Source organism: Danio rerio, chromosome 13 (assembly GCF_049306965.1).
Source record: "Danio rerio strain Tuebingen ecotype United States chromosome 13, GRCz12tu, whole genome shotgun sequence".
Lineage (NCBI taxonomy): Eukaryota > Metazoa > Chordata > Actinopteri > Cypriniformes > Danionidae > Danio > Danio rerio.
The window spans coordinates 54,297,501-54,317,222 of NC_133188.1; the positions used below are offsets into that span (position 1 = coordinate 54,297,501).

Here is a 19,722-nt window from a genome sequence, read left to right on the forward strand (position 1 = left end):
TTCCATTAATTGCACAGCCCTACTTTCTTGTTTCGTTTCAGAGAGAAACTGAAATGCTTCCACACATCTGATTTAAAACCCGCTTTAGGTTCGACCATTTTTAGCTCTTTTTCTTTGCCGCTACTAGCAGCACACTCCATTTCTGCAATACTGGATCTGTAGCGACAACAGACCGCAAAGGATGATGGCCACGCCTGGGCTGATGAAAATTAGTAGTTTCTGCTACCTCCCATTCGCTCCATTCGCCTGAGCAAACTTCTCACCAAAAGACCTATGATTTATTGAGTCACAACCACGGTAATATTGAAAGAAATTGCTATTGCGGTATTTACAATATCGTTACATCCCTAATAAACACTATAGTATATTTTAGTTTTTACTACAGTAAACAGGGCTATTGTAGTATTATTTTCCCTATGAATCTGTTAATTACCTTATATTAGTTTTTGTTAGGGGTGTAACGATGCACTCAGCTCACAATACAATGTGTATCACGATATAATGTTCACGATTCGATATGTATCACGATATTTGGAATAAAAATTGAAAATTAAACTAAAATGCAAATTTTTTTTTTTTAACTTTTAATTACCAAGTAAACTATTTTTATGTATTTCTTTTGTTTCAACTTGTTAAACTGAACCTTCTTTTAGAAAATAAATTAAACAGGCCTGTCTTTGGAAAATAAAACAATTTAAACTTATTATAAAATATTATTGAAATTATTAAATTCAATTGAATTTAACAGTAAGAGCTTAAGGCTTTGCTTGGTCACTTGCGTTTTTTGTGTGTGCAATCTACATTTCCAGGTAATCAGCAGTTCTATAAGATAATCCTGAACTGATGTGTATCTGTCTGAGAGGTTTTTATGGATGGCTGTCTTCATGTTGGGCATGATGAGTGCAGGGTGGCCGTCTTTTCATCACACAGGACAGTCGTGGCTCTTTTCAGCAGTTTAGGCAGGTTTACTATTTCTTCTGCGTCGCTGATGTCGGCGCTATCAAGTGTATCATGTTGACGTGCATTTTTGTGTACCTCTCTACTCAAAAGAGTTCATGCTTGTCGTAATCATAACTCTAAAATGCGATATGATTGTTTAAATAATGTGCACGCTTTCGGTTTCATTTCTACTGCTAAGTGCTGTTCATAATTCCCACGCGGCTCCTGAACGATCACTTTGTTCCACACACTGAATGTTGTTTACTACTTTATTACCTGTTAGTCACAACCTGTAGGTTCTGTTCACTGAAGCAGACGCGCGCGTGTCTATCATAGTCCACCCTCTGTAGTAACAGCTTACGGTCAGCTCACGTCATGTGTGATTTTGCGGCCGCCACTACATCATTATATGAAGACAGAATGATATTTTAGGGTGAATTGTACCTTATAAATACAGTATGTGACTCTTTCAACACCATTAGGAGGTATCCCTGTCGCTGTGCAACGTATGTAAATCACTGTGAAGACTTTAAAACTTAGGATGTTTGACCCAGTATGCATGTCAAAAAGCGGACGAGTCTAAAGCAATGACTGTACAACCGAAATGTTGCCAGACGTCTGATGTGGAGAGGATGGGTCATCCTCTATTTCAGCTCCACTCATCTTGGTCTGCTAACATTACTGCTGCTGCAATCTGAACTCACGTGCGACAGCAGGTGGAACGTAGCTCACGTGCAAACAGCTCAACTAATAAGAGAAAACGGACGTCATATCGTAATCAAATCGTTTTTCCATCGCAATAAATCGTACAACGATAAATCGTTACACCCCTAGTTGTTGTGTTATAGTAACTATAGAATCACCACAGATTATTTCAGGTACTTTACTATAGTATAGACCTTTTTCTTGAAACGCAAAATTACCCATAATGCTTTGCGTGTATGCGCAAGGAGAATGCGAAGAACTTCCGGTCGGCAGCTGATGCGTGTAAACGGTCACATTTGGACAGCTTTGAAACGAGTTTTAATCTGTTTTACCTGCTTTTATCCTCTTTGAACTAATACTGTTGTCCATCAGCGATCTAAATGCGATCTAATAGGATGGAAAACAGCTGCTGTGAGGCGTTTTCCCCTCGTTGTCAGACGGCATCTTCTGCAGTTTAAATGAAGCCTCGTCATCGCTAAAGTCAACATTTTCTCTTTATTTCAGATATATAACCAGCCCAAACTAATGTAGTTCACCAAAATGTTTGACACACACACGTAGCCTGTACTGTGCCACTGACACACTGATTTAATAACTGTGACAAAGTGAAAATATAGGCGAGTGTCATTTCCAAATCACAGAAAAACACAAACCGTGGTGAAAACAACACACGAGATAAAACACAAACGGCTCGCGATTAGAATGAACAGCAAATCAGCAGCAGAGGATCAATAACAGACTTTTATTGCTCATTTTTGTAAATTTCCCGACTTTCATACCTGTTAAGTTTCATGCCAGTACTCTGGTTTGCTCTCTCTCTCTCTCTCTCTCTTTCTCTCTCTCTCTCTCTCTCTCTCTCTCTCTCTCTCTCTCTCTCTCTCTCTTTGTGTGTGTGTGTGTTGTGTGGTAAAGAGCCAGATGACAGGCCGGGAACACACACACACACACACACACACACACACACTGTATTTCTGACGGCAGACACGTGAACTAGGAGGACGTTTTTCTCGTATTTCTGACGCGCTTGAACCACATGTGACCGATTATAACGGCTTTAACAGACACATTTCTAAGTTGTGTGTCACAAAAACACTCTGTTATCCATTAAAAACGTCATTGAAACCCATTTTCGGAGCGCAAATTACCAGTTGTACACGCTGTAAACAGAAGTGTTTAGCATTCTACCGGAAGACGCTGGTCGCTATGGCGCCCTCCATGCAGCAGCCATGAAAAAGCTCTATAGTTCAAAAACACTGCAGTATGTACTATAAAGTACTGTATTATTTTGTGATGTGGGAGAACATGTTGTGCAGTCACTGCTTATGCAACAGTATTATGATTTTTGTGGCTCAGTTGAATGACTATTAGACATTATCTGCAGGAAAGGCGTGCGTTATTTCAATTACTCAACCCATTTAATCCCAGTGGTCACAACTGTAATCATGTCTTTCGTTTTGTTTCTGGAAGCTGTAATAGTGTTTTTTTGGCTTTGGGCATGGTGGCTCAGTGGTTATCACTGTGGCCTCACAGCAAGAAGTTCACTAGTTCGATTTCTGTGTGGAGTTTGCAAGTTCTCCCTGTGTTGTGGGTTTCCTCCGGGTGCTCCGGTTTCCCCCACAGTCCAAACACATGCGCTATAGGGGAATTGATGAACTAAATTGGCCGTAGTGGTGAGTGAGTGAGTGAGTGAGTGAGTGTGTGTGTGTGTGTGTGTGTGTGTGTGTGTGTGTGTGTGTGTGTGTGTGTGTGTGTGTGTGTGTGTGTGTGTGTGTGTGTGTGTGTGTGTGTGTGTGTGTGTGTGTGTGTGTGTGTGTGTGTGTGTGTGTGTGTGTGTGTGTGTGTGTGAGAATGTATGGGTGTTGTACAGGATTGCAGCTGGAAGGGCATCCGCTGCATAAAACATATGCTGAAATAGTTGCCGGTTCTTTCTGCTGTGGTGACCCTTAATTAATATAGGACTAAGCCGAAGGTAAATGAATGAATGTTTCATTGTCACATGATCTGATGCTCACACATCTAAAGAGATGTAAAGTTGTCAATGCTCACATTGTAACTGGTTGAATTAAAATAGTTTTCAATGGAAATCAGTTGAATTCCAGCGCATTTCTGACTGTTTCCTATATTTACTGTATTTATTGACGTGTGTTCACCATTGCAAGCAGGTTTAAAGCTAATTTAACCAACATGCGTAATTTGTGGGAAATGTGTAGGATATTATGTAGGTGTAAAGAGTAAAAGGCATATTCTTAAATTTATTCATTAGTTTTCCTTCAGCTTAATCCCTTCATTAATCAGGGGTCGCCACAGTGGAATGAACCGCCAACTTATGAAGCATATGTTTTGCTCAGCGAATGCCTTTGCAGCTGCAACCCAGTACTGGAAAACATCCATACACACTCATTCACACACACACACACATACACATACACACACACACACACACACACACACACACACACACACACTACAGGCAATTTAGTTCAATTCCCCTATAGCTCATGAGCTTAGACTGTGGGTGAAACCAGAGCACCCAGAGGAAACCCATCCCAAAATGGGGAGAACCAACCCAGGCTCATTGTGGAAACGTAGTCCCGCGGACGTTTCTGGAGACCGTGGAATACGTGCGATTTGCGAATCCGTGAAAGGCCGCTGTTGTGCGCTTTTTTGCATCTCAGACTCCTCTCGCGAGTGCGGTTCGCGCCCACGCTGTTCTCGCGTGAACCCACCAGAGGCCGCTGTCCGACTGACCAGATGATTGACTGCGCGACCGGCCAATCGGCCGACCCGCCCTCCTCCTTCCCTGAACCCAACCAATTTTACTGATCGACCCGCCCGCCCGCTCGCTTCCCTAAACCCGAGCAACAGTTTACAAAAAGCCATCCAAAAAAAGAAAAGCCCTGATTTTTTTTTTCTACCGCGTTTACGGATTTCACTGCGTTCTCACCCTGTTATGAAACTCGTTCACTTAATTTTTGGAATTCTGATTTTGTCTCACCTGATTGCTGGAACCGCTCTTCCCTGGACTTGAAACTGATCGTTGTGGTCAACTCCTCTCTGCATCTTGAGCCTGCCGACGTACACGGTGAGCTGAGTGGACAAACGGGTTGCAGCAGGGAAGCCCTCCACAAGAGGGTAAGCGGTCGGCCGTCAAGCACGATAGGGAACAGCGTCACACCGCCCCGCAGCGTTCGCTTAATAAAAATTAACGCGGCCGTTTGTACCTGCCGAGACGTATTTCGCTGTCTCCAGAAACGTGACTACGTATTCAGAATGAGCTTGGGTTGGGGACAACATGCAAGCTCCACACAGAAACGCCAACTGGCTCAGTCAGGATTTGAACCAGCTACCTTCTTGCTGTGGGGCAACAGTGTGATACCACTGAGCCACCGTGTTACACTATTCTTAAATTAAGAGGGAAAAATGGGATTAAATAGGTTAAAATAACAAGTAAATGTAATAAACAAGTGCATTTCTCTGTATGTGTATTGCAGATTCGTCACCTATCAGCATCATGATTATAAACCGTGGTGAAAATTACATTGATTATTGTGATATTACACTTTTTCTGTATGAGTATGAGCTTAAAAGTTTCATGAAAATATAATCGCATTGATAATTAATTATATATTAATTATATATTACAATTATATATACAATTACAATCAATTATGTTACAATTTTTATGATCAGTTTTGTGAATGAACTCTCTGAAAGTAAACAGCATTACTGATTATAATATCGCAAGTTCTGTTTACAATCTGTCTGAAATCTGAATCTGTCCACACTGTTCCAGTTACTATGACCATTTATGTGAAGCTGCTTTGACACAATCTACATTGTAAAAGCGCTATACAAATAAAGCTGAATTGAATTGAATTGAAAGGCTGTAAACATTTCTTATTACGATTATCATGCCATCGATTCGGTTCAATTCGATATCTCGGTGCATCACGGTGCATGGACGATGCTTTCCATACACAGTGTTATATTTTGGGGGGAGGCTATAACAAGCTTTCTGTGTAAACACACACACACACACATAGACACACAGCATCAGGCTGTCTCTAATTCACACACATACACAAACATAGACACCAAAACACACACGCGCACGCATGCGCCCTCGCCCGTCTGGGAACGTAGTAAGTAGTTGGCTGAACTTGGCTCCTGAGTGTTGTAAATACCCGCGCTCGCCTCCCTCGCGACAGAGCGCATATGAGATAAATGGCGTCAATATATAATAACCGGTTCTGATTATTACTGAACCGATACCGAATTGTTCGCGTCTGCATCGCAGTGCACCGAAGAAACAATTAATTTTGACACCCCTAATTTCAGTTGTGATAAATATTACAGTGTTATGTCTAGGGTTTAAACACAGCTGTGTGGCAACAATGTGTGAATATAACTAGCCTCTAATGCATAGGTTTCAAACGTGATACCTGTAATGCCGCAGCTCTGCACAGTTTTGCTCCAACCATAATCAAACACAGCTGATTCAACTAATCAAAGTCTTTAAGAATACTAGACACTATTAAGCAGGTGTGAGTTGGAGCTAAACTAAGCAGAGCTGTGGCTCTCCAGGAATTAAGTTTGAGACCACCGCTCTAATACGATACATTTCACTGACGTTACATTCAGCAGGTGAAAACTCTAATGGCTAAAGGACGACTGCTTCTTACTCAGGGCTGTTTATGCTAATGAGGGAGAGATGGGCACTAGTGGGCGGAGTTTTCCCCCTCTCATTACACGTACAAAGGAAGAATGTCAATCAAAGTGATTATGCAGACTGATTTTTATTAAGTCTGATTATAGAAAAAAAATAAATAAATGTTTACCATTAGATGTCACGATCGGTGGTTGGGGAAAAAGGAGCGAGGACTCAATTGCAAAGAAATGGGTATTAATTATTCATTCATTCCTTTTCTTGTCGGCTTAATCCCTTTATTAATCCGGGGTCGCCACAGCGGAATGAACCGCCAACCTATCCAGCAAGTTTTTTTTATGCAGCGGATGCCCTCCCAGCAGCAACCCATCCCTGGGAAACATCCACACACACATTCACACACACACTACGGATAATTTAGCCTACCCAATTCACCTGTACCGCATGTCTTTGGACTGTGGGGGAAACCCGGAGCACCCGGAGAAAACCCACGCGAGCGCAGGGAGAACACGCAAACTCCACACAGAAACACCAACTGAGCCGAGGTTCGAACCAGCGACCTTCTTGCTGTGGGGCGACAGCACTACCTACTGCGCCACTGCTTCGCCCGGTTATTAATTAATGGTAAAAATAAAATAAACAGCAAAATAAACTACCCTAAGGGGGAAAACACTAGCTAAACAAACAAACAAACTTGACTGGGCAGGCTGGTAGGGATCAGGGCTGGAACACACGACAAGACAAGGAGAGAAACGGTGACATACAATGACGAACTGGCACAGCAGACAGCAGACATGTGGGGATTATAAGCTGTAGTAAATTAACACAAACAGATGAACATAATTAGTTAATAATGGGTTAACAAGGAGGGTGGGACGAGACAATAGACGGAAGAGCACATGACACAGAGACAACACAAGCCATGCGCTCACATTAGACAAGACTAGAACATGCAGCCAATGAGAGAACTCATTACCTACGCGATCACAATAACAGGACAAGACTGAAGCACGCGGCCACAGTGTCAACACAGAGCCACGTGCTTGGACAACACAAATAGACGCAGGACACGAGCACACGATAGATGAACAGCTCACCGTGCGCTCACACATATGCAACGCGCATGTTTCATCTCAGCGTCAACCAAGACTGAAACCAACTAGACGAAGACGCTGAGAAGGAAACAGCACAATGCCGACAGAACAAAACACAAGCATGAGTACAAGAGCGCGCGCGTCCAAGGCACCAGAGCCCGTGTGGCCGCATCACTCTCTGCATACACCCACGACAGCGAGCGTGCACAGAGACACACAGGACAAGACAGAGCTAGTGTCCGGACTCTGCCACCAAAGAAATCACAAGACTAGAGTGGCAGTACCCTGACATTAGAGGCATGATATATTCACACACTGCTGAGACACAACTGTGTTTAAGCCCCTTATAGAAGTGATTTTTGCATAATAGCACCTCTTTAAAGTTGTTTATGTCTTTTATAGGGGTCTGTATAGCCAACATGAATGGGGTCAATGCCAACCCTCACACTCAGGTTGAAAAGGAGGAAACGGGCATTTGGCACAAACGCCTGCGTCTCAGGAAAACCTCCTTTTCTGATCAAAACACTGTGAAGGAGGAGAACAATGTTACTACATGTGAAGAGAAAGCAACAGGGGAGTCCAAGAAACGAGCGCTGAACACTTTCACCTGCTCCACATGCAACGATGGCATCTCCTTTAAACCTGGAGAATTAATCACGCACTTTAAGGTCATCCATGGAGGCGAAGGAAACCCACCGATGTTTCCATGCAGCATGTGTGATTTCTCCACATCGGTGTTTATTACGCTTCAGAAACACCGAATGAAACACAAGGACTGTTTGTTTACTTGTGATAGTTGTGAAGATGACGTTCAGCAAACATTGCCTCAACTAATCAAACATATTCAAACACATCATTCCCTCGATGGCCAATTCTACTGTACCAAATGCAAACTCTCTATGCAGGAAATTGAGCAGTTTGTGTGTCATTCTTGTCCACAACCAGTCAAAAGCAAGCATGAAGAAAGCATCACTAATGGTAAGTTGTGTACGCATGACAGCTATCATCTCATTTCATTATTTTCTTATAATTCTCCTATATTTCTTTTTTTTCCAAATATATACATTTGAAGTCAGAATTATTAGCCCTGCATTGAATATTTTTTCTTTTTTAAATATTTCCCAAATGATGTTTAACAGAGCAAGGAAATTTTCACAGTATGCTTGATAATATTTTTTCTTCTGGAGAAAGTCTTGTTTGCTTTATTTCGACTAGAATAAAAGCAGTTATTATTTTTTTAAAGCCATTTTAAGGTCAAAATTATTAGCCCCCTTCAGCAATTTTTTTTTGATAGTCTACAGCAGTGTTTCTCAACTGGGTCGCGGAAACATTTTTAGTGTGTGATAAAAACAAAAAAAAACAAAGCTTAAACTTTTTACTTAATTTGCTTATGCTGGACTTTTATTTTGAAATGCGTGTGTAACAACCCTACCGTTTGACATGTGAAATTTTTATATAAATATATATTATATATTGATGACAAAAAGCCTGAGGCCCTATCATACACCTGGCGCAATGTGGCGCAACGCGCGGCACAATAGTCTTTTACTACTTTTAGCTCGGCGCAAGGGTCATTTTGAGGTGTTGCGCCACGCTGTTTAAATAGCAAATGCATTTGCGCTCAAATGTGCGCCCATAGGCGTTCTGCTCTAAAAAAGCAGACGTGTTTTGGCGCGTTGCAATTTTGAGAAACTGTAAATAGTATGATCTTTAGACCAGAACAAAGTCGGCAGAGCCGGCCCAAGGCATAAGCGAACTAAGCGGCTGCTTAGGGCCCCGTGGCCACCAGGGGGCCCCCAAGAGTGCTTGAAATTATTGTGTGACTTTCGTTTTAGTTTTTTGAGCTGTGGATAAGTGGTGGGACAAAATATATGCCCATTTATAGTGTTATTTCTGACCGCGATACATACTCGATACAGCCAACATATTTACCTAAATTTATAAAAGATCTGATTTAATTAATGAGTTTTCAACACCGACTGCAGCAGATAACCGCTTTAGCTACAGTACACCTAGCCGCCACCAGGTGGCGCTTCCCGTAATGGCGGATCATTAGACATACACCAGCGTCATGTAAACCACTGAGATGAGCCATTGCAATGGTGAAAATCTCAGGCATTCAGACACTTTCTTCTGACCAAGCTGGGCCAATGTATTTGTGTGTTTCAGACATCCAGCTCCCCTGAATTTGCCAGTAGTTTCTTTCTAACAGACGCGCTTTCACTTCACTATATCGCTCGCGCGTGCCCGCGGCCGGAGCAACTTCTTATGTGCTCAAACTTTTTAACTCCGCCAAAATATTTAAAGATATCAATAGGACATAAACATATAGTTAGAAAGGCCTTGCGTTTATTTGACTCTTCCAGACCTTGTCAAAGTCTTGTAGATGGTATTTTGGCAAAAAATATTAGGGGAATTAAAAAACTTAAATAGATGAGAAAATAACTAACTAATGTTCTCCACTGCTGACAACATACGTGCTCAGAGGACTCTGTGCTCACCTCTCAGAGCATTCTGATCAGTTGAAAAAAATAGTAGGAATACATATTTTTTATTAAAAATAAACCAGGGCTAAGCATAAAATGTTTCCATGTTTACATAAAATTAGTTGGTCAAGTTGTAATAAGTGTTTTAATTTTACAGAAAATTAGAAAAAAATAAATTAATATTTTGGCAGTTTTTTTCTTAAATGCACATTGCACTAAATTGAGATTCTGCTGCTGTGATAGAGATGTGCTCTCTTCAGTCATAAACTGCTCTCTGCACATCAGCATTTTGAAGCTTGTTTGACAGATGTGCACTTGTTTTACATTGTTGCAATTCTATAAATGCGTGTTTATAAAAGAAATTCATCATAAATTTTTGATGCATTTTCCCCCTTCATTTACCAAAATTGTGATATATTGTGGCTGGTTTTCTTGTGATCTATCAACATATCGCAGAATCATGGATACCGTGATTGAAGAGGTAGTGCCCGGAACAGCAGCAAAATGCTTTTTCATGAACTTGGTAATAAAAAATATGCTTCTGATTTATACAATTGACAGTTGGTGAATACACTGCAAAAATGATTTTCTTTCTTATAGTTTTTGTGTGATTTTTAGTCCAAATATCTAAAAATTCTTAAACCAATAAACATTTTCTAGACAGATTTTTCGTCAAAATTGTTAACTTTTCATTAAAAAAAGCTCAATAATCTGCCAATTAGGGTAAATAAAAATATTGCTTTAGGTTTTAAATAAGATTATTTTACTGATCTCATTGGCAGATTAATTTGTTTTAAAAAAATTCACTTAATTTAGAATTATTTCTGAAAACTGAAAAAAATTTGTACGTTTACTAATTTGACTGATATGCGAGTATGTCTAGAAAATGCTTCCTGATTTAGTTTGATTTTAATTTAAATAGATGTTTTAAGTTATTTGAACTACAAAATACAATATGATTTTTTTCAGTGTTAACATTTATATCCAATTAAAAAAATGTATCTTTATTGTCACTATGTTTGACTGTTTGGCAGCGTCTTGTGCCTGAATAATAATAAAAATAAGTATGTTATTGGCTACTTCCAGCTGCTTTTGTTTCTGCCAGCCCATATTAATGTTTTGTGTATAATTATTTAGATTTGTGGCAAGTAGTCATAAAAAGTTGGATCAATAGGAAGTTGTCTCTGCAGATTAATATTTAGAATTGTCTTAAAACATATATTTTTTGATGTAAGCAACACAGCTACAGCGAATAAAATCGATAATGTGTGTTTTAAATTTATAGTGTGCGAATTATCAAGGATTGACGATAATTTTTCATATTGTTTGCACCAAGGGGGCCCCAAATAAAATCCTGCTTAGGGCTCCCTGAAGGCTTGGGCCGGCCCTGAAAGTCGGTCTATTGTCTGGCGCAAAGTGCGCCGGCTTACACACTACACACAAGATGCAATACGCAAATATCTTTAAATATGAAAAAGATATAGTATATTAAGGATATATAGAGGATATAAATATAAAGGATTAAAATATTACAAAACATATTAATTTCTAGCCTTCATGAATTTAAAAACCACTGCCTTCATACTTTCTTCATCTCGGGAGGCTTTTTCAGTTCATTCAATTTGCTTTTGTATAATGTTATTATTGTTAGCAGTATTATTTCTTATATCCATATTTATATTTGTTTTATTAAAAACAAGCTTAGATTTGCCCACTTGTCAGATTTTAGACAATATAGGGCACAGCATGTGTTTTAGGATATAACTCAGGTTTTTGACCACACTTTGTTATTATTAATCATTACATACTACACACATATATACACGCCCTTTATATAAATATATATATATATATATCCTTAAGATATTATATCTTTTTCAAGTGTAAAGATATTTGCGTATTGCATCTTGTGTGTAGTGTGTAAGCCAGGCGCACTTTGCGCCAGACAATAGACCGACTTTGTTCTGGTCTAAAGAACAGACTATTTAGTTTCTCAAAATAGCAACGCGCCAAAACACGCCTGCTTTTTTAGAGCAGAACGCCTATGGGCGCACATTTGAGCGCAAATGCATTTGCTATTTAAACAGCGTGGCGCAACACCTCAAAATGATCCTTGCGCCGAGCTAAAAGTAGCAAAAGAGTATTGCGCCGCGCCTTGCGCCACATTGCGCCAGGTGTATAATAGGGCCCTAAGTCTTTTTATTAAATTCAATACGTCTATATTTTAAACTTGGTATAAATATCCTCAATATACAGTGTTTGTGTTGTAGGTCTCAGATGAGCGGACTGCTGTAAGAGGATGGGTGGGGGTTTTCTTGTTTTTAGTTTATTTTAAATGTGTGTGTCTTCATTTCAAATAAAAAATAAAGTTATACTGACTCCACACTGGCTATTCTACTAGTTGCTCTGTACATATCTGGAGTTCTACATTGTGATTTCCCCATCCTGTTTGAGCACTGGTTATCCAGGTTTGGTGATCCTGAAGAGTTCATATGCGGATCAGATTGATCCAATCTGATGTTGCTTTAAAAAACTAGCTGAATTACGTAATGTAATGTAATGTGTATTTATATAGCACATTTATTGTGTATGGCCATACACCCAAAGCGCTTCACAATCATGAGGGGGGGTCTCTCCACACCACCACCAGTGTGCAGCATCCATTTGGATGATGCGATGGCAGCCACAGGATAACAGCGCCAGTGCGCTCACCACACACCAGCTATTGGTGGAGAGACAGTGATAGAGCCAATTTGGTGGATGGGGATGATTGGGAGGCCATGATCGTAAGGGCCGATAGAGGGACTTTGGCCAGGACACCGGGGTTACACCCCTGCTCTTTCACGAGAAGTGCCATGGGATTTTTAATGACCACAGAGAGTCAGGACCTCAGTTTAACGTCTCATCCGAAAGACGGCGCCCACTGACAGTATAGTGTCCCCTTCACTTTTACTGGGGCATTAGCACTCACGCAGACCACAGGTTGAGCGCCCCCTGCTGGCCTCACTAACACCACTTCCAACAGCAACCTAGTGTTCCCTAGTGGTCTCCCATCCAGGTACTGACCAGGCTCAGCCCTGCTTAGCTTCAGTGAGTAACCGGTCTTGGGCTGCAGGGTGATATGGCTGTGGCCATCGTGATCACAGATTGCAAATAAAGGATTACTAAATCCAGATCAATTTTATCCTGATTAAACCTTTTGATAAAACCCGGCCCAGGAGTGCAATACCTAGTGCAACCACTGGGTGTCAAACTTACATACCGCACCTTTAAACAAAATTTATTAGTCTTAATCACTGCTAATCACTAAATAACTCTCCCTTATTCTCACATCCCAGGTGTGAAGTTGGACACGCCACAGAAAAACGATCTCCTACAACACATGGCTGCTGCGTGTCGGCGAAAATGGAGCCGAAGAAATTGGTGGAAAAAGCGAGAATCTTCTTCAAAAGAAGAAAACAATAACTTATCCCAGGAGTTGAAGCTTCTGCATCCTAAACCAGAACCCAAATGGCCGTCCACTTTACTGGACACCAATGGCATCTTAGTGGATCCAGAGAAGACTTTGGAAGAAACGAAGCAGTTTCTTGAAAGAACGGTTGTTAGTGGTAAGAAGTGGAGCATGTCTCTAAAAGATGAGCAGGACTTTGCTCCCCCACATTTAAATGGGATAAACCATTGGCGTGTTGGGAAAGATAAGATATCCGGACTGATGGAGAAAAACAATATAACCGTTCCCCCAGATTGCACTACGAAAGTGGTCGGATTCAAGATGGTGGACGGCAAAAAGCATTTAGTCCTCAGAGTCATTCCTTCAGACAAGCAAGATGAGGCGTTCAGATCTAACACTGTGAAACCAACCAATCAATCTTCGGTTGAGCCAAACGACACTGTTAAAGCTTCAGGAAACTGTTCTCAGGGGACTCCGGAAAGGATTTTATCCCCGGGACGATGTGCAACTCAACATAGCATTTCATCGTCAGTGATTGAGAGATGTAATAGCCAACAACAAGATGTCTACGATAACCAGGACTTCAATAACCTCCAACATAATCCAGTCAGGAAGACCAAAACAACCAATCTACGGTCCTGTGATGAAATAAACACTCATGCAGAACATCCAAAAGAGCAAGAAAAGCCTCTCAGTGGGTCAGAGCAAAACTCTAATGAGGATCTGAGCTCTAATGTGGGATCTGCGCAAGAGAAACGCGACCTGGCATTGGATCCAAATGCAGATCTGTGCTCCACTTTTGGGTTTGATTGCATTAGTCCATCTTTGAATAACCTGAGCGAGTCATTGTGTGGATTTCAAAGTGCAGATGGAGGATTGTTATTCCACAGCGAAAGCACAAACAACTGCGACCCCAGAGAGGCTGCTGTGTTCCCGGTGGGTCAGTATGACTGCGAGAGGGAGAATCTGTGTGTTTCAGAGCTGATTCAGACGGTGGAGGAGCTGCCTTTGACTACAGTCAGACACTTACTGGATGAGTCTTCAAGTTCGGATGAACCACAGAGAGACTCAGCATGCACTGGAGGTGAGCAATGAGCAACGAACTGCATTAAAATCTGCAAATAATTACATAACAAATCATTTTAATTGGCTTACTGCATGTAAAGATGTGTGTAAATATCCATTTGTTAAGTTGTGACGTATGGAGTACTCTTTGCTGGTACAAAACGCTACTCATTTGAATTGAGAAAATATTTGTTTATGACAACATTTGAGTCATTTCACATATTAAAGTGATTATTTTTAAAGAGCCCCTATTATGCAAATAAAAAGGGTCATATTTTGGTTTTGGGGTCTCCAACAACAGGCTGAAATGCATGCAAGCTAAAAAAACTCTTTAAATGTCTTATGATATGTATTTATTTTTGCCTAATTATCCCAGCGACTCCCATAGGATTCATTCAGCGATTCATTTGTTCCCAAAGCTAAACTGTGCTGATTGGTCTGATGACCCAGTCTGTTATGATTGGTCGACGTTCAGAGCGAGACAGAGTGAAATGCCCACCACGGCTCATCATTAATTTTGAAGTCGTCAGAGCGCATGTGTGAGCATACCTGCCAACACTCCTGTTTTTTCCGGGAGCCTCCCGCATTTCAGACCCATCTCCTGCCACCCTCCTGTTTTGTTATTTCTCCCAGAAAACTCTCATAATTCTAGCCCGGGTTGCCAACTTTGGTATAGGATCCGATCGCAGCGGCCACCCAAAACATGATTCATAGTACAGTTACTAACACCACAGCACCCGGTTGTCAACAGTATTATTCAGACACCTCAGCCCTGAACCTAACCCCCCTGGATTTTCAGGGACAAATGTTGGCAGGTATGTTTGAGCCCAATGCAGGAGTGCATTAAAGCAATGCAGTTTAACACCAGCATATTGCTCTACTCTTACCCATTACACACATTCAGGTACACTACTGTAATGAAGTTTACGGCCCTTTGGCCGCCGGGAAGAAGGAGGCTGAGAACCGACGCAGTTTTTAAAATATTTATTTATAACATAAACGGCAGCTCCTCACGGAGACTGCCGTCTAAACCAAAACAAACGGACAGCAGCTCCTCACGGAGACTGCCGTCAAACTGAAAGCAAAAGTAAAATATGTCTGGGCCCGGTCCTCTCTCGGCCTCCTCTGCCATCGTTCCTCCTTTTATCGTCCAGAGCTCCTTCCGTGGGATCCGAAGCAGGTGCACCGCAGGTGTATCCGCTTGCGCGGTGGCCTCACTCCGTTCCCACGGCTCTCGGCCACGCCCCCTCGCCACAACTACATTCACAGATCCACACTCCGGCAAATAATTTTGTATTCTGTAGACGTCTAATTGCCATCTAAACGTAGACAGCTTGGCTAAAACAAGGCCAAACTTGGGCTGTCAGTGAAAATCTAACAGACATCTAAGAATGGCCTAAAACTAGATTAGTCGTCAAACAGACAGATCAGACAGACTTTATGTGTGTAGTCATTCATTTCTGTTTATTTCATGACCGGTCTAATTTTGCCCTGATATTACAATCAGAATGAGCTAAATTCGTCAAGTGTGAGCAAAGACTTTTAATTATGACAGTACATAATATTTGACTTGATATTTTTCAAGATACTACAGGGTGTCCGCAGGGGCTTAAAAAGTATTAAAAGTAGATGAGTCAATTTCGTGAAAATTACGGCCCTAAAAAGGTATTAAAAAGTCTTAATCATGTTTTTACAAGGTCTTAAATTTAGTTCAAGCATTGTTTAAAGTGTTTGACTTCAAAAAAGCATAAATATATTTGTTTTCCTCCTAATATTGACCAGTTAAACACCATGGACGTCATCAAATTTTGCTTTCAAATTTAAAGGGCTAGCTTTGCACCAGACCCCCGTAAGTGGTTTCGTTTGAAGGTGTAGAATCTATATTTTATGCACATATGCATCACTTTGGTTTTTACCATCTACTGTACAACAGTTATTTACACTTAAATACACAGTGTTTTGGGTACCCAAGCTGGGTATTTTACATTGGTTCATTTTCATATTTTTCAAATGACACATGTACAAGTTATAGCTCAAATTATACGGTTCCAGCATTCTTTTTACTGAATTATATTCACTTATCAAACAGTTGCTGAATGAATTGTGGTGTTTCCGTGGCGCAGAAGTGAAAACAATACATTTATGATCAATAAGCAGCCCCAGATAGCATAGACAGCTGTCATCTCTTACCTTATTCTGTCGCTTCAGGGCCATTTCTCCTCTGTTTTTGAGGTGATGTGCATAAGTAATCCTTTTGTATGTCTGATGTGCTCCAAACACAGTGAATTATGTTTGATCCAACAAAAGAATAGTGAAATATGAAAGCAATGATCGCTCTCTGTGGCTTCTACAGCACCTCTCATCAGTTAAAATACAATAACTTCTGCATAGATTATGGTGGAGACATTTTTCTTTTTTCTATGATTACAGACATGTGCAGGAACCACCAACATTAATTACAGCACGCTAGACCACACACAACCTAAAAGATACACTTTCAAATTTGAGCTCATAAAAAAAATACAAAAAGCGCCTTTATTTTTTAGGTGTTTATTATAACACAGACAACATATACAGATATTCTAAACACTTTCAATTGTGTTTTATGAAAATTCAAAGGGTTTTCTTTAAAATGATACCACATTTTTGCATGTACACCTCTGCATGTAGATTTGGGAAGCTTTTAAATTTGGGTAGGCAAAATCCCAAAATAGCAGCAGAGTTTAAGTGGTTAATCATGTTTTTACGAGGTCTTAAATTTCGTTCAAGCGTTATTCAAAGTGTTTGACTCCAAAAAAGCATAAATATACTTGTTTTCCTCCTATTACTAACGACGGCAAACTCGATCCACGCGTTTGGTTCGGGCCGGAGCTCCGAGTGATGTCACATAATTTTGCGACAAACGCAGGAAGGTGATGTGATCATGTGACGCTCTCCACGTGTAACCAGTGGCGTAGCGCAAAATGCGAAGGCCCCCCTGCAGGGATCAACGACGGGGCCCCCAGTCGAAGGTTGGGGGGGTTTGTGCTTATACAGAGATATACACATATATCTGTGATCGGGAGTTTTCCTGGATGTTAGTATGCAATTTTTTTTTTATGAAAATTATAATTTTACATCACTTTTCTACATTGATGGATCAGTGATCGCACGGGCATTCCTGACAAAGAGCTTGTGTTTGTGTGTACAGAAATGTACTATTCAACCTCCCTGTTAAATCTGATCTAATCATGTCCTGAAACACAGCTCCTCTCCTGCTTTCACTGCTCATACTGACGGAGGGAGCGATTCGTTTGTGAATGAATCCCCCGAACGACTCTTTCACTTTAGCCGACAATAATACAAGTTTCTGGCAGCGCAGCATCTCGTTGTCGTATTTCTTTTGCATTGTTTACTGATTTTATACAACAAAACTAGCATAAGCCGAGTGTTTAGTGCGAGTTGGAGCTGCTTTGCCGTATGCTGAATGCAGTAAGAGACTGTTATCATCAATAACGTTACCTGATTAGCACAAAAGTTCAGAACATACAAAAACAGAAAAAAACTTAATATTACCTATGAAATGTTCTGCCTTTGTTTTCTTTGTTTGCTCGTTACTACACCCGTAGACAGCGCTAAAGTCCCGCATCTTCACGTAATAACACTGTCCTTACTAGTGCGGTTGAATGACATTTGTCCTGGGAGCACTGTACCAATGTGGCGGCGCTATAGACGCATGCTCAGGGTCCCTATGCGATATCTAGTGTATATATCTATGTCACAAATTGAGGAGCGGGGAAAATAGGCGGGTTGGATCAACAACGCGGGGAATCCTTCACAAACTGAGGAGCGATCACAAACCGAATGCCGCGAGAGCGTCAAAGTAGCCAGAAGTCATTCATTTTTTAACGAGAACCGGTGGCGAGAAACAGCGGCGCTTCTTCATTGGCTATGACGTGGTTCGGCGGCAAGCAATCAGAATGAAGTAGTCCACCGCTTGAGAGGTGTTCAGAGAACACAGACCTGTGAACTTTGGTTCCGACCACAGTTGTTCCCAAGAGTTTGATTTATTGCGGTTCCTGAATTTTCAATTATTGAAAATCGCGACGACGTGGGGCCCCCTAATCACGCGGGGCCCCCCCGCGGTGCGTGCCCTGCGGGCCCATCCGCTACGCCACTGCGTGTAACAAAACCATAGAGCCAAACAGACGGCAAAGTTTGCGCACTCCTGCTTGGAGAAAGACGAGTTTAAACAGTGGCTGAAACCTGTCGCTGAAAACTACGTGATTTATTCTTTCAAGCTTTGTTTCTTTGAAGCTGATCTGAGTTCATTTGCACGGTTGTGCTCTATTGATTTATTTAACTACAACTGTTCATTAATAAGGGTGTCACGATCCTCCAAATCCTCGATTCGATTACATTTTCGATTCTAAAGGCACGATTTAATTCGATTTTCGATTATGAATAATTAATTAATTAATTAATGACGAATTAATTATTTGTAGCCTACCTGACCTGCATGGTCTTTGTTTTACCCATAAACAAATCATACAGTAAATGAATAAAGGTAAGTTACACACATAATTACCACCTGTCAATCACTTTTTCTGCGGGACTCGTGAATAGGCAGTGATCTGTGTCGTTATAATGGCGTCGGTAAAAAAGACGCACAACCAACAGGAACCAGCCAACAGTATCTGAGGTGTTCGCTAAAATGACTAAGTACAAGTGAGTGAAAGATTGAAGCAGTCCTCTGACTGCCTGGACCTGCTGTCTCGAGCGCATGGCTGTGTGTGCATCTGTGTCTGTGTGGTCACGTGATGTGCATTTTCAGAGGTAGAGAGGAAGGAGGGCTGCTCATAAATGCTACACGCCACTGTGGATGTCAAATCGTTGTCGTTCTAAAATGTCATTTAAAAACAAAGATAGTGTAAACAGGGCCTGAGTGTGTACTTTTCGCCAGCGGATTTGCAACAGGGGCGGGCGGAGGATCGAGATGCCGGTGTTGTCTATCGGACGAACTGTACGTAATACGTACATAGCAGAGCTTGCAAACTGTGTTTATTTTGTCGACAATACGAACGTTGTCAACATAACTCACTGGAAATCCAAAATGCTTCCACACCGGCGACTTCATTGAAAGAGGAGAGGGTTTAAGTTCTGTCGACGGGTCTCCTGCTTCTGCAGTTTAATAAGCACTTCAACAAGCCTGTTTTTTCCCGCTTGGCAAGCCAAGCTGACGTGACATGGGGGCATGGCAGCATCGACGATTCTATTTTTTGATTCGATAATCGAAATTGCGCATAAATTTCGATCGATTTCGATTAAAAATCGAAA

At 41.2% G+C, this 19,722-nt stretch overlaps 1 protein-coding gene across 2 annotated transcripts in view; it reads left to right on the forward strand.

Annotated features, from left to right (window-relative positions):
* The window catches only part of znf518a (zinc finger protein 518A), a 29,036-nt gene that overhangs the window by 5,508 nt on the left and 3,806 nt on the right, over window positions 1-19,722 (forward strand). For both annotated transcript variants that reach the window (XR_012388954.1, XM_017358867.4), the window contains exons 2-3: window positions 7,807-8,382; window positions 13,229-14,425. Coding sequence is in view for 1 of the 2 variants with exons in the window: in XM_017358867.4 (XP_017214356.2) it covers window positions 7,824-8,382; window positions 13,229-14,425 (1,756 nt within the window). In the remaining variant the exon portion in view is untranslated. The remainder of the gene's footprint in view (window positions 1-7,806; window positions 8,383-13,228; window positions 14,426-19,722) is intronic.